Consider the following 13,732-nt stretch of genomic DNA (forward strand, 5'->3'; position numbering starts at 1 on the left):
GGACATATGTAATCGGTACACCCTCAAAGCATCATCTTCCAAAGCTTGACCATACAAACACAAGAGGAGGAATCATGACGTGTCACTCACGAAGAGCTGAAATTGTGATTTGTGACTTGTAGAAAACATTGGGCATCAATAGAAATTTTGCAACTGGGAAAGATACTAAGGTGCGTGGTGACAGTATGAGTAGCATGCTTCATTTCATACTATCTCTGGAAAGCGCTAGTCGCGAAGATAGCGTGCAGAACTACGAGGGCAGACATAATCTCAAATCTGCCAGACGATACGTGCGAGTTGCTCCTCAGATATCGTCTTACTTGTCCATGCCAGAGATGACGGACTCATCGTGCTCAGCAACAGGAGCACGAGGGATCATGGCGTCCATGTCCATCTCGTAGTCTCCTCCAAGACCCATACCGTGATCGGCGACACGGCCAGCAGAGGTGGCGTAGTTTGCGGGGATCACGCCATCGGTCTGCATAAGGTACTCGTCGACGTCGATGACAGGCTTACCGCTGGAGTCGGTGCGACCCAGGTTCTGGTGGATAATGGGATTGTTGATGAATGCGTGAGTGTAGTCACCGGCAGAGGTGCCGAAGTGATCAACATAAGTTCCGGTGGGAGCGTGGAACATGTCAGTGGTGGCGTAATCACCAGGAGTAACGAAAGGATCGCTGTTGCCATCGAAGTTGTTGGGGATGTTGACAGCAGTCAACTGAGGGAAGTTAATCTCGTCCAGGGCGGCACTACGGGCAGCGTCGACGGAGTTGGTAGGAATGGCAGTGCCGCCATCATCCATCATGACATCGGCCGAACCATGAACATCCTTGACATGGCCGTTGGTCATCGCGCCAGTCTGTCGAGATGAGATGTCAGCGTTGATACAAGGACATGTCAACACCATGCTTACCTCGCCATTGGTGTCCTCAAGCTTGTGACCATTTTCCTGAGCGCCGTAATTGCCATAGGTCATGCCGAGATGACGGCAGTGCTTCTCCAAGGCATTCTTCTTCTCGGCGATGCTTCCTTCCTTCTCCTCGATCTGCTTGACGTTGGCATCTGTGAGATTCTTCTTCAGAGCGAGAATTTCTGCCTGGAGTGTCTGCATCTGTTGTCGAGACAGTCAGCAACGAAATTGTTAAGACCAATCTTTTGGAAGGAGAACTGCGTTGACGCACAAGTCCCGGCATGTCAGAGACGGTCATAGAGACCTGAGAGGGACGTGACGGTCGGAGACCCGACGTGCGAACCAGTGCGCGAAAAGTGGTTGATGGTGTAGACTTACTTCAATGTCAAGAGTCCAAGCCGTGACATCCTCACGCTTGATGCTGTTGATGAAGGCACCACTTGAAGACATAGTCAAAGTGGAGCAGTTTGCTTCTCGGGATTTTGGTTGTGTGTCGAAAAGAAGAAGTGGATGGAGGCTCAGTGACTTAAAATAAATGAGGAGCTGTTCGTGATGTGATTGCAAACTGGACTCGGGTCCGGAACGTTCTGCTGGTCTGATTGACACTCGTTCCTTCACCTGGATACTAAGACACGACGCCAGCAGTGAGATCTCACCATTGAGACATCCTACTGCACTCACAGTGACCGAGACACCCTGAAGGTCGCTGATCAGGCTTACCTTCTCCACAGGGATCCAAGTGTGATGACAACAAGGATTCGCATCTTCAGAGTCTGCAGCAGTCAAAACAGCCTGAGCTCAAAGCAGTAGCCTGATCAAAGCCGGTTGCTTTGCATGTTACAGGTTTGACTCAGATCAGACAAGACGAGTCGCTGATTGCTTTGAAACTCTGACAGCAATGCTACTTGTTCATCGTTCCGGATCGATGTTTTGTGGAAGAAAGTGAACGTCGGGCACCAGACCGAGATTGGATGGTGTCAAAGAGATACGAGCCTCATGTACCCTTGTTGAGCATGATCTGAGTGATACAGAAGTACGGTTCCAGAAACTGTCAAGAACAAACAGGGACTCTGGCCGGCAAGCACAACTGTCAAGCTGTAGATTATATGTCTTGCAGACTCTTGCTTAATATCAAAAAGTCTTGAACACCAGTCCAATGGTGATACATAGAGGCGCAACTTTCTGGGCCATCCCGAAGCGCAGTGCGTAGTAAATAGTGCGATTAATGTCCACGATGTCGACAAGGCGTGAAACGACGTGATAGTTAGTACCTACCTTGATGGCAGCTTGCGCGAGCTATGCAGACCTCAACTTCGAGTTCGATGCTTCGCCCTCGTGTGAATGCGACAGTAATATCGATTGACTCCATCAGATGTCATTGTGGATGAGATGTCACTGTGAGCCGTGAAAAGGCGCGATGTCTCTAGGTCACGGTGGTGATCAGGTCCCAGTGTGGTACGAGCGTCCGCTTTCCCGGTTTTGCTTAAACTTCTCGTACGCCGGCACGTGATATCGGGTGGCTTTTCTAGCTAACACGTCATATAGGGGCAATTTTGTTTCAAGACGGCATCTATCCCTCAAACTCACCGCTTTGGAGGATGCGAAAGTCGTGAACATTTTCTTCTCTCAGATTCTCACAGCAAGAGTTTGTCGACATGTCCGAAGAACAGGAGATTCCAGAGGAGCAGCAGGCCCAGGTGGTCTCTGAGCACCTCCCATCGGGATACACGGCCGAATTCACTGGCAACAATGGCTCTGGAGTGGAAGACTCTCTCAATCTGCAAGGAGGAGACATTCACAGAGACATCTTCAAGCTTAATGCACAACCTCGTCAGACATTGCACCAAAGAGCAGCGACATTTTCTGCTCCTCGCGCCCGCAGGGAAAGCTGGGATTCGGAATTGACAGCATCTCAAGCACGAGCTCCTGGCGCTTTCCGCCGCCAATACATGCAAAGGAACAACACTTTCAATACCGCCACTATGCCCGTTACCAGGAACTTTGTCGAATTCTTGAACCTCTATGGTAGCTTCGCTGGTGAAGATCTTAACGAGTCTGATGACGAAGCAATTGATGATGATGAAGACGACGACGAGCAGGCTCCTGCAACTGAAAGTAGACCTCTTCTCGGCCGTCGCAAGTCATCCCGAGCAGCTCCCAAGGGTGATGCCGGTATGGTCAAGTCTTTCTTCACACTTCTCAAGGCCTTCATCGGTACCGGTATCATGTTCCTTCCCAAGGCATTCAGCAATGGCGGTATCTTGTTCTCGTCTCTGACCATGGTCTCGATCTCGATTGTCTCTATGCTGGCATTCCACCTGCTGCTCAAGTGCCGCAACCAGTACGGTGGTGGTTATGGTGATCTGGGCAAGGCCATCGCTGGAGATAAGATGAGGTCTCTTATTCTTGCTTCCGTCACTATTTCGCAGATTGGTTTCGTCTGCGCGGGTGTTGTCTTTGTGGCTGAGAACCTCCACTCATTCCTCGAGGCTGTTGTCAAAGGCAGTATGCCTGTGTCAGTTCGTGCCTTGATCGCAATCCAGCTTGTCGTTCTGGTTCCCCTGTCCTTCATCCGTAACATCTCGAAGCTCGGTCCCGTCGCCTTGTTGGCCGATGTTTTCATTCTTATCGGTCTGGGCTACATCTACTACTTCGACATCGCCACTCTCGCTACGGACGGCATCGCCCCGACTGTCAAGTTGTTCAACCCTAACTCGTTCACCTTGACCATTGGATCAGCCATCTTCACTTTCGAGGGCATTGGACTCATTCTGCCTATTCAGTCTTCCATGAAGAAGCCTCAGAACTTCGAGTGGCTCTTGGCTGTGATCATGCTCCTCATCACGGTCATCTTCACGTCAGTCGGCGCCCTGTGTTACGCCACTTTCGGAGACGACACACAGATTGAAATCATCACGAACTTCCCCCAGGACAGCAAGCTCGTCAACGCCGTTCAGTTCTTGTACTCCATGGCTGTACTCTTCGGCAACCCAGTTCAGCTCTTCCCCGCCATGCGTATCATGGAAGGAAAGCTGTTTGGTCATTTGTCTGGCAAGAAGGACCAGCTCACCAAGTGGAAGAAGAACGCTTTCCGTACCTTCTTGACTGGAGTCTGCATTGCTATCGCCATCGCAGGTGCTGGCAACTTGGACAGATTCGTTGCTTTGATTGGCTCCTTTGCATGCGTACCATTGGTGTATATCTACCCTCCTTTGTTGCACTACAAGGGTTGCGCCGAGTCGCGTCTCGCAAAGGCTGGCGATATCGTTTTCATGGTTCTCGGTATCGGTATGATGATTTACACTACTGGTGTCACGCTCGTCAACAGTTTCTAGACGGTTTATCTCAACAAAGGACGTTGGATCAATAACCGTCGTTGAGTTTGTACGATGTTTGGAACGATAATGGAATATGAACAGCTTGTAAAAACAGAGGGTCTCTCATGGCACATTCAAAAATAGTGTACATTCAAAATCAAAAGAGTCACGACAGCAATCATGGGTGCCGTTCAGAAGTTGTTCGTACTCAAGACTTTAGCCGAGTGTAGTGCGGGCCGCATGCTATATAAGCTGACTGCCTGCATATTAATCTGGAGGATCGACGAGATAACATAACTGCATGCAAAGGATCGCATCCTTCGAAGATCTCAAGACGTGGCAGCTACAAAGTGAATAGGACACCCACGGGCAAACGATCCAATGTTTTTGATCATATCTGAAGACGCAGTCTGATCGGATCGCTACGCTGGGCTTCAGTTACTGGCCTGTGGTATTGGCCTCTATCTTCGGAGCTGGACTCTTATCGCTGTGCTACAACGCCTTCTTCCACCCTCTTACTCATTTCCCAGGTCCTCCACTTGCTTCCATCACAGGGCTATGGCGACTCTATCACATCATCATCGGCGACTGGTCCGAGATCATTCTTGATCTGCATCAAAAATATGGCAGAGTCATTCGTCTAGCACCAAATGAACTATCAGTCGTGGACGAGTCGGCCATGAAAGCTCTCCACGGCCACAATACAACCGCCATCAAGAGTAAATGGTACTCTGCCTTCCAGAGCTCTCAAGGAGCACCCAATCAATTGGCCACACGAGACCCCAAGGTCCATGCTGGTATCCGTCGCAGATTCGCCCCCGCGTTCAAGATGACCGTTCTGCTGCACCTGGAGGGTTCTATGCAGGCTTGTCTGGACAAACTCTGGCGATCGCTCGAGAAGCCCGCATCACAGGGCACAGTTATCGATATGTGTCACTATACCGAGACTGTGACGTGGGATGTGATAGGTCAGCTTTGCTATCGAGAACCACTTGGCTTCATCGCTGGCCCGGAGGGCACCAACCTCTAGGGCATTCTGAATCGACTCTTGACCGTATCTACGATTTTGGGACATGTCTGGGGTCAGCTTATCTGGGTCGATAATCCCATCACGCGTCTTTTGGGCATCAAGAACCCTGTGCAGGAGACCTTTGACTGGGCTTCTAAGAAGGTTCGCCAGCACGAGGCAGAGGATCGTGAAGGTGTTGAGCCGGATATGGTTGACTACTTCTTGAGCTACAAGGATGCCCAAGGATTGCCGACAACGCATCTTGAAGTTGTTGAGGGTGCTTTCGCAGTCACGTAAGTTGTTGCTCTGATTTAGGTCACCTCTTTACTAAAGCGCCTGCTTACCATGAGCCTGCAGTGGTGCTGGAGCTGATACCGTGGGGGTTTCAATGCGCTCGGCCTTGTATTGGTTGGCCACTAATTCAGCAGTACTCCAGAGACTGAGAGATGAGAATGATGATATCGATTCAGAAGAGCCAATCACCTACAAACAGACACAAGAACTTCCTTACTTGAAAGCTGTTGTGAGGGAGAGTCTAAGAATGTATCCCTCGATACCGGCTCCGTTGTATCGAATTGTTCCTGCAGGTGTACTGTCGGTCGACGGCCACTTGATTCCACCTGGAACAGTAGTCGGAATTAGCAGCCTGGCCCGAAACAGGGACACCGCAATCTTTGGAAATGATGCAAATGTTTTTAATCCAGACCGATGGCTCGGAGACGAATCAGAAGCGCGATACATGGAGACTGCCTTGTTCAACTTCGGAGGTTCTGGACCAAGGTCCTGCTCTGGCCGCGATCTCGCGATGGTGAGTTAACAATAGGTGTTTCATTATCCTATACTAACATGCACAGATCGAGCTGTACAAGTTCGTCGCTCAGATGGTTCAGAAGTTCGATTTTGGATTCGTGGATAAGGCACATCCATTCTCGGTGAAGACATATTTCTTCGCCATGCAAAGTGACATGCGGATAAGAGTTGCTCGTCGAGAGAATCATGTCAGGCTCCGAGGGAAGCCTGTTGACGTTTGATGTTGATTGTGTTTTGATCACAAACAAAGCCGATAAGGTGTTGTGCATGGAATAGGGTTCACAGCATTGCAATGGAATGGCACTTTTTGTTGCCAACAGCAGTGCGGGGTCGCGGAAGTTGACCCCAACAGTGCCAATATGTCGGCACGTCCGACCTATCTCTACCCCACCCGGCCAGCTATTTTGCCGTCAATCAATGTAACATCCCAACCATGTCTTTCAAGATGTGTTTCCCTTTCTGTTCACCTGACATACCGATACACACATCTCAGCAACATGTCCATCGTATCGCTTGCGGAGGGTAGCTTGTAAGACACCAGCACTCAAGTAGACAAGCCAAAGCAGTCAACTCACCCAAATGACAGGCCTACAGTGACCAAAGAAGAATTACACGCGGCTGCGAAAGGCAGAGACTTCTCCATCCCGGTCGGCAGTCAGGAAGAGACGGACTTCCTCCTGCTGCAAAACAGCTTCGATGCCGTGGCCTCGGTAGTGGCGGGTCTCCCTGAATATATCGATCCGAGACTTGAGCCCGCACCCACAGAAGGAGGAGATCGAAAATGGAGAAAACCCACTTCAGAAGAGAATCCTCTCAATGCTTGGTCGCACAAGGTAGGAAGATTCAGTGTCGTTTGAACTTCTACGGTCTTTGACAGTGTAATCAGACACATCTCAAGGCATCTGATCCAACAAGCAAAGCGCTTGCCGGAAAGACTTTGGCCATGAAGGATAATGTCAGTGTTGCTGGAGCACCTCTGCGCTTGGGAACTGCTCCCGAGTTATTCAAGAATGGAAAGTATGCTACCAGTGAAATCGACGCAACGGTAGTAAAACGAATCCTCGAGGCCTCTGGTACCATCACTGGAACAGCAGTATGCGAAAACTTCAGCTTGTTTCCTACCTCTGTTTCAGCAGATAGTGGAGCAGTTCACAATGCCTGGGCACGAGGCTACATGACGGGAGGCAGTAGTTCAGGCTGTGCTTCCTTGGTCTCGGTAAAGGATGTCAAGGAGTGGAGCGACAAGCATGGGCTGACCTTTGAGACGGACGCTCTGGAGGAAGAAGGTGTGGATATGGCCATTGGAGGAGATCAAGGAGGCTCCATTCGCGTTCCAGCAGCCTTTGGCGGTTTCTATGGTCTGAAGTGTACTACAGGACTGGTTCCATACACAGGAATAGTCTCAATCTTGCCAATGCTTGATTCGACAGGACCCATGGCAAGATCTGTTGAAGATATTGCACTGTTGCTTGGCGTCATCGCAGGCTACGACGGCATTGACCCTCGTCAGACACCCGAAACACCCCTTCGACATGCTGTACCCGACTACACCGGGCTACTCGCCGAGTGGCAGGCAGCCAAAAAGGACGCCGGCGAATGGAACGCAACAGCTGCAGCCAAAGGCCTCCGGATTGGCATCCTCAAGGAAGCCTGGGAGATCGCCAGCCTGAACACCGACGTGGCCGCGATCGTCAGGGCCGCCGCGGAGAGATTCAGTAAGCTCGGGGCGCAAGTCCACGAGATCTCTGTGCCACTGCATCTGCAAGGCGCAAACATTTGGACCGTTGCAGGTCGCGAGGCCATACCCCGATTCTTCGAGAACAGGGCTTCCGATCTTCTGTCTCATCCCTTGCCAGGGCTTGAGCCGAACCCGACGAACCAGACCTTCTACGACAAGCTGGTCTACAAGAACCCGGCTGTCATCAATGTCGTGCTCAACAGTGAGCACATGGAAACTAAATATGGACCTTCGCTTACGCGCAAGGCTCACATGCTCGTCCATCAACTGCGGGCAGAGTATGACAAGGCCTTTGAGAAGGTGGATATCTTGATCACGCCTACAACGCCGACTGTCGCCAACAAGCAATGCAACTACACTAGTGTCATGGAGATTGCACAAAAGGCAGTGGGTGTGACGTTGAATACTTCACCCTTCAACTGTTCCGGGCACCCTGCAATGTCGATGCCATGTGGTTGGTCCGAGACAGCCGATGGCCAAGGCAAACTTCCTGTTGGTATGCAGCTCGTAGGCAAGAGATGGCACGAGATGGACATACTGAAGGCCGCCACTGCTTGGGAAGTACTTGGCAAAGGACTAGACTCATGAACATAGTATGAATTGACGGCAAAGAGGAGAGATGATATTAAAACGTAAAATTCATGATATAGAACGCCCGGGTACTAGTTGCAAGTGATATCGTCCATCTTTCAGTTCCCATGCTTCGCTTTGATACAATACAGACCCTCATTAACGCATTTAGTTGCCGTGGAGCGAGTCTGAGACATCGTCTAATCCCAGTTACCGGCGCCGAGCTCGACGGGTCTGCCATTTCTCATGGCATCCATGATCTCGTCAATGTTCCATGGCTCGTAGCGGTAGCCAGGAGGGTAGTTTGGAGGTACGCGCTCGTCGTCCTCGTGTCTGATACCCTTCTTCATGCCATCGACAATGTTGTCGTAGTTGGAATGCATGTAGTACTCGGGGTCGTGGCCCCAGACCCAGCTGGGGAGCTTGGGGGCAGCGAGGCGGGGGTTGAGCTTTACTTTCTCCCAGTCGGTGTCCTGCAGGAGCTCTGCGTTGCTGAAGCCAAGCTTCTGTGCGCAAGAGTTGCGGATGAAACTATAGTGATGTTAGATAGATGTTATGATCAAGATACTTGGAGTGGCTTACCGGACTCTGACGTGGGCGCGGGTAGCATCGTCAATGTGGTCCTTGCCGGCGAGTTGCAGGGCAGAGGCAATGGTGACAGCGTCCTCGATGGCCTGAGTGGCACCGTTACCGGATGCAGGCAAGAAAGAGTGAGCAGCGTCACCAATCTGGACGACGCGAGCGCCGGGCGACAACCAAGTAGGCTGAGGGTTTCTCCACAGGAGCTCGAAGTTGATGATGGTGTTGTCTGGTGTGCACTTCACAAGTCTCTTGAAAATGGGTGCCCACTTGTTGGGTCCAGGGACCTTGTCCATGCCCTCCAAAACTTCCTCGTGGTCGATGGTGTTGCTCCATGACTCGGCTTCGGAACCGGTGGCGTCGTGGTTCATGATCCAAATCATGGTGTCAGGGCGGGTGAGAGTCAGGGCGTAAGTGCCGGGACCGAGCCAAGTACGGACGATAGGGTTCTCGCCGTTGACGAGGGAGAAGAACTCCTTGACCTCAGGGTCCTTGTCGAGGTGCTCGATGGGAAAAGCAGCTCTCCACATGGCTCTGCCAGATGACACAGCTCTGACCTGACCACCGACAAGCTTCTGGGACTTGGAACCAACACCGTCGGCAGCGATGACAACATCGGCTTCGTACTTCTCGCCGTCATCGCAGACGACACCGGCCTTGCCGTTCTCGATGTCCTCATAGTAGTCGACAACACGGCGGCTGAACTCGACCTTGACGCCAAGAGATTCGACCTGGTTGACGAACATCTTGTAGACGAGAGGACGCATCTGGAAGGTGCCAGGAGGAGTGCCGGGGTCGAGACCCTGGGCCTTCAGGCGGTCGGCAACTCTGAGGGGCTTGATCATTTGCTGACCAGAGTGCTGGAAGGTCTCAATCCAGGCATCGTGGAGACCAATTGAGTCGTATTCCTTCTTCATCTCAGGCCAGTGGTTGAAGAAGCGGGTAGCGCTGAGACCCATGAAGTACATGTCTCCAGCAGTGTTGATTGTTGCATTGCGCTCAAGGACCCTGACATTGTGGCCTTTGCGGATACATTCGAGGGCAGCAGTCAAACCTGCAAGACCAGTACCGACGACGAGCACGTCGATGCCAGAGTTGAGGTAAGAGCCCAAAGGCTTGGTTTCCATCTTGGTCGTCATGTTGATGACAGTTCGGAGAATTGATCTTGGTGAAACGAGAGCAGATGCATCTTTTCCAACAGGATCTGTTCATGTTTTTGTCTAGTTCCTACTCGCACTTCAAAGTCTCCGAAGCTCCCCAAGCTCCCCTGCAGACGCGCGATGGTCGCAGTGTCGGTGGTTTGATCATGCCGGAGAGGCGTGAGAATGAGTTCGGGTCTCCAAGAGAGTCCGACGGGCCATGTTCATGACGAGCATGATGGACAAGATCACCATTCACACTTACCTTGCTAGTGCTGGAGCCCATGACGGTGACATTCGACTGTTGCGACCGGGGAAACAAGCCACCCAAGGAACCAACTTGTCACTCGAAACGCCTCAAGCCATGCCCGCCCAACAAGTTTGCTGGGCGAGAAAAGCCCCCTTTGCTTGTCCAAGCCCTGGCTGCTGCCGTCTGTGCGTCGGCGCGGGCCGAGCAGGACGACGTCCTTTGCAGGAGCACTGCTCATCGCTGCCCACGACCACCTCCCATGCAATCCTAGCAACTCCGAAAGAGAGCCCGCCAGTCACGCGTGCCTGATCGTCCCAAACACTTGCACTCTATCGACCTCCTTGAGTCGGTCTCGGACTCGCAATCTACACTACCGTGCTGCGGACATATTGACTCTCTCTTCGGACCCGGTAACTTGTCTGCCGTCACACTGCTTTGCCCACGAGAATGCTGTGTGAGGCAACTATTGTTGTTTCGAACTGTACTACCCACATATCTCGCCTCCACAGTTCCCACAAGCCATCGTCTTTCGATCTTGGTGTACCCACGAGTGGCCCTGCTTGGCCCCGGAATCCCCTCAGATTGAGTTGTGCCGCACTCCAGTAGCGACTTGTCCGTCGCGGATGTGGCCTTCGTAGCGTCGGTATCCTGGCTAAGCTTCATCTCGAGAGTCAACCTTCCTTGGCTAGGTGCCAGCCTTGCTGTTTATTTCCCAAGGCCGGTGGTTTGGTATGTGTCAACGTAACCGCGCTTGCACTCATGCATCGCATCATGCAGCAAGGCAAATCTTGCCCATCTTTCCCAACCAATTATCTTTTCGTATTCATTGTTGGTGCATGTGTGAGGATCTCATCAGCATGCTGCGACACACTTCCAGAATCTGACCAACATGTTGGTGAGAGAGACGTCTTCTACTAAGCTCGTTGTTTTTTCTCCGATTGTCCATCCGAACATGCTGATCTCTGACAGTCAGCAACGACTTGAATGCTCGCTACGAGTCGAATAACCAGCCTTGCGGTTCTGTCGTGGGTGGGTGGGTGCTCGCTCCAGAGCGAAGGCAGATCTCATGAATCATCGTGCAGCGACGATTCTTGGGCTTGCATGCCCACGTCCAAACCCCCTGTTAGAACCTTTCCGAGATGTCTAATCGCAGATCGTCCCATCATTACCACATGAGTTTAGACTTGAGCATATTGTCATGCTCACGGCACGTTAGAGTCTCGAGCGTCTGTTCTTCTCAAGTTAACATCTCTGTCCTCCCGCCCTCTGAACTTCCTCTTGTTCCTTCCTTTCTGTAAGTCACAATGCAGCCCCTCACATTAGCCGCCATCGGCATCGCCCTCGTGGGCTTCGTGGCCATCTCCATCCTGAACAATGCACGACGTCCCAAGAAGTCAGAGGCAGAACATCAATTGCCTGGGCCAAGGCTATTCCCCATCATTGGACGCATTCATGATATGCCCATCCAAAAGATGTGGATCAAGTTCAAGGAGTTTGCAGATATCCATGGTCCCATCTACTACACCGAGATGCTTGGCACGAGTTTCATCATTGTCTCTGATGAGAAGATTGCCGAAGAACTTCTTGTCAAGAAGGCCAAGTACAACTCTGACAGACCTGCTGTCCCCTCGCTCTTCGACTCAAAGAGTACTCATGGCTCCATGGAATACCTTCCCTTGATGGGCAAGAACCGTAAGACATATCACTTCCTTCTTTGTTCCTTCATGGATTGACTAACACGGCATAGAATATTGGGCTAGACAACGTCGCTTCTCACATGGTTACCTGACCCAAGCCACCAATGCTGGCTACTATGGTGTCATGCAACATGAAGTCAAGCGATGGATGTTCCGTCTGCTTGAGAACCCTGACGCCTTCAACTATACTCTCGAGGATATGGCCTCCAAGATCATGTGCACACTCAACTGGGATGACCCAAGCTTGAGCGAGTACTGCATCACCAGTGCTTGGGGTCTTCTTACTCAAATGTCTCCTGCTGGTCCCATCACTAACATCATTACACCTCTCTGGAAACTCCCCGAAGCCATCAATCCCTGGAAGAAGGCCGAACACAAGCGTCATGACGAACAGCAACGCTGGTGGATGGAGAACCTCATCCGTGTCAAGAAACAGATGAAGGCAGGTACCGCCCGCTGGAGTTTCACCAAGCAATTCCTTGAAACCGAGAAGACCAACAACCTCTCTGGTGACTACGAAGCATCATCTGTTCTCGGTATGCTTGCATTGGTCGGTATCTTCACTGTTGCCGGTCCTCTCAACTACTTCCTTGTCGCCATGGTCCACCACCCGGAGTGGCAAAAGAAGCTCCAAAACGAAATCGACGAACAACTCGAAGGACGTATGCCCAGCATCGAGGACTTCCCCAAGTTGCCCATTCTCCGCGCATGTATCAAGGAATCCATGCGCTGGCGCCCTAATGTCCCCACCGGTGTCGCCCACGAGGCTGAGCAGGACGATTATTACCGTGGCTACTTTATCCCCAAGGGCGTTCGTATCCTGCCCCTCGACTAGTAAGTTTGATCGGTCCTTACCCATGGCTGCCACAATACTGACGTACGTCTCTAGCGCCTTCCTCCTGAACCCAGTCAAGTACCCCGACCCAGAGAGCTACCGCCCAGAACGCTGGCTGGAAGCCGGGTGGCCCACCTTCCAAGAGCCACTGACACAACACCCCAACATCAAGGGCATGACGTCCTTCGGCTTTGGTCAAAGACAATGTCTCGGCATGTCACTGACGCAGGACGAACTCATCGTGGCTTGCGGCGCGCTAGCGTGGGCCTTCAACCTCAAGCGCAAGGTCGACCCTGCCACCGGCCGAGAGATCGAGGTACCCACCGACAAGTGCAACTCTCTGCTCATCGTCAAGCCGGACCCCTTTGAGATGGCGTTTGAGCCTCGCAGCGAGGCCCGCAAGGCAGACGTCATCCGCGAGTGGAAGATCACCGAGGCCAAGGACAATGAGGAGCGGGCTGCGTATGCAAAGGCCGCAGCGCTTGGAGAGACGAAAAAGTTTGACGATATCGTCATCTAAACTCGATGAGATGTTTCCGGGCTTTCTGTGTCTACCCGGAGGAGGTCTTTGTTTTACCGCGAGGCGAGGTGTAGGCCATGTTTTGTTTGCCATTTAATGGCTCAAGGCGGCACAGTAATGGTTTTTTTTGCTTGCTTTACTCTTCTTGTTGTCTGTTTCTATCTTTTGTTTCAGACTACCCACCCTTTGTCGTTGCTGTTTTGGTTGCACGAGCAGAAATTTGTTTTACGAGATAGATATCAACGGATTTGTTCATTCACATGCTCTCCACAACCTTCAGATATGCATACATACCTAGCTATATTCTACCAGATATCTGCTCATACGGCCGCAATTTCCAGATGAATCCGGCAGCACA

General features: G+C 51.7%; 6 protein-coding genes across 6 annotated transcripts; 4 read left to right on the forward strand and 2 right to left on the reverse strand.

Annotated features, from left to right (window-relative positions):
- Positions 1-316: 316 nt before the first annotated feature.
- On the reverse strand, positions 317-1,360 carry M436DRAFT_66653 (uncharacterized protein; the record flags this gene model as incomplete). Its single annotated transcript, XM_013568933.1, has 3 exons — positions 317-859; positions 914-1,111; positions 1,289-1,360. 3 exons carry the CDS (start codon positions 1,358-1,360, stop codon positions 317-319), a joined length of 813 nt encoding a protein of 270 aa, XP_013424387.1.
- A 1,205-nt stretch (positions 1,361-2,565) lies between these two features.
- Positions 2,566-4,245, forward strand: M436DRAFT_84850 (uncharacterized protein; the record flags this gene model as incomplete). Its single annotated transcript, XM_013569019.1, has 1 exon — positions 2,566-4,245. One exon carries the CDS (start codon positions 2,566-2,568, stop codon positions 4,243-4,245), a length of 1,680 nt encoding a protein of 559 aa, XP_013424473.1.
- Positions 4,246-4,407: 162 nt separating this feature from the next.
- M436DRAFT_75567 (cytochrome P450) lies at positions 4,408-6,267 on the forward strand (the record flags this gene model as incomplete). The annotated part of the gene is made up of 5 exons (XM_013569020.1): positions 4,408-4,427; positions 4,666-5,188; positions 5,258-5,529; positions 5,594-6,044; positions 6,091-6,267. The coding sequence occupies 5 exons, from the start codon at positions 4,408-4,410 to the stop codon at positions 6,265-6,267; spliced, it is 1,443 nt and encodes a 480-aa protein (XP_013424474.1).
- Positions 6,268-6,543: 276 nt separating this feature from the next.
- M436DRAFT_66656 (amidase) lies at positions 6,544-8,372 on the forward strand (the record flags this gene model as incomplete). The annotated part of the gene is made up of 3 exons (XM_013568934.1): positions 6,544-6,575; positions 6,633-6,879; positions 6,924-8,372. 3 exons carry the CDS (start codon positions 6,544-6,546, stop codon positions 8,370-8,372), a joined length of 1,728 nt encoding a protein of 575 aa, XP_013424388.1.
- A 182-nt stretch (positions 8,373-8,554) lies between these two features.
- M436DRAFT_54302 (FAD/NAD(P)-binding domain-containing protein) lies at positions 8,555-10,060 on the reverse strand (the record flags this gene model as incomplete). The annotated part of the gene is made up of 2 exons (XM_013568877.1): positions 8,555-8,885; positions 8,937-10,060. 2 exons carry the CDS (start codon positions 10,058-10,060, stop codon positions 8,555-8,557), a joined length of 1,455 nt encoding a protein of 484 aa, XP_013424331.1.
- Positions 10,061-11,626: 1,566 nt separating this feature from the next.
- On the forward strand, positions 11,627-13,374 carry M436DRAFT_66658 (cytochrome P450; the record flags this gene model as incomplete). Its single annotated transcript, XM_013568935.1, has 3 exons — positions 11,627-12,014; positions 12,070-12,853; positions 12,909-13,374. The coding sequence occupies 3 exons, from the start codon at positions 11,627-11,629 to the stop codon at positions 13,372-13,374; spliced, it is 1,638 nt and encodes a 545-aa protein (XP_013424389.1).
- Positions 13,375-13,732: the final 358 nt, after the last annotated feature.

Source organism: Aureobasidium namibiae (assembly GCF_000721765.1).
Source record: "Aureobasidium namibiae CBS 147.97 unplaced genomic scaffold scaffold_17, whole genome shotgun sequence".
NCBI classification, from domain to species: Eukaryota; Fungi; Ascomycota; class Dothideomycetes; order Dothideales; family Saccotheciaceae; genus Aureobasidium; species Aureobasidium namibiae.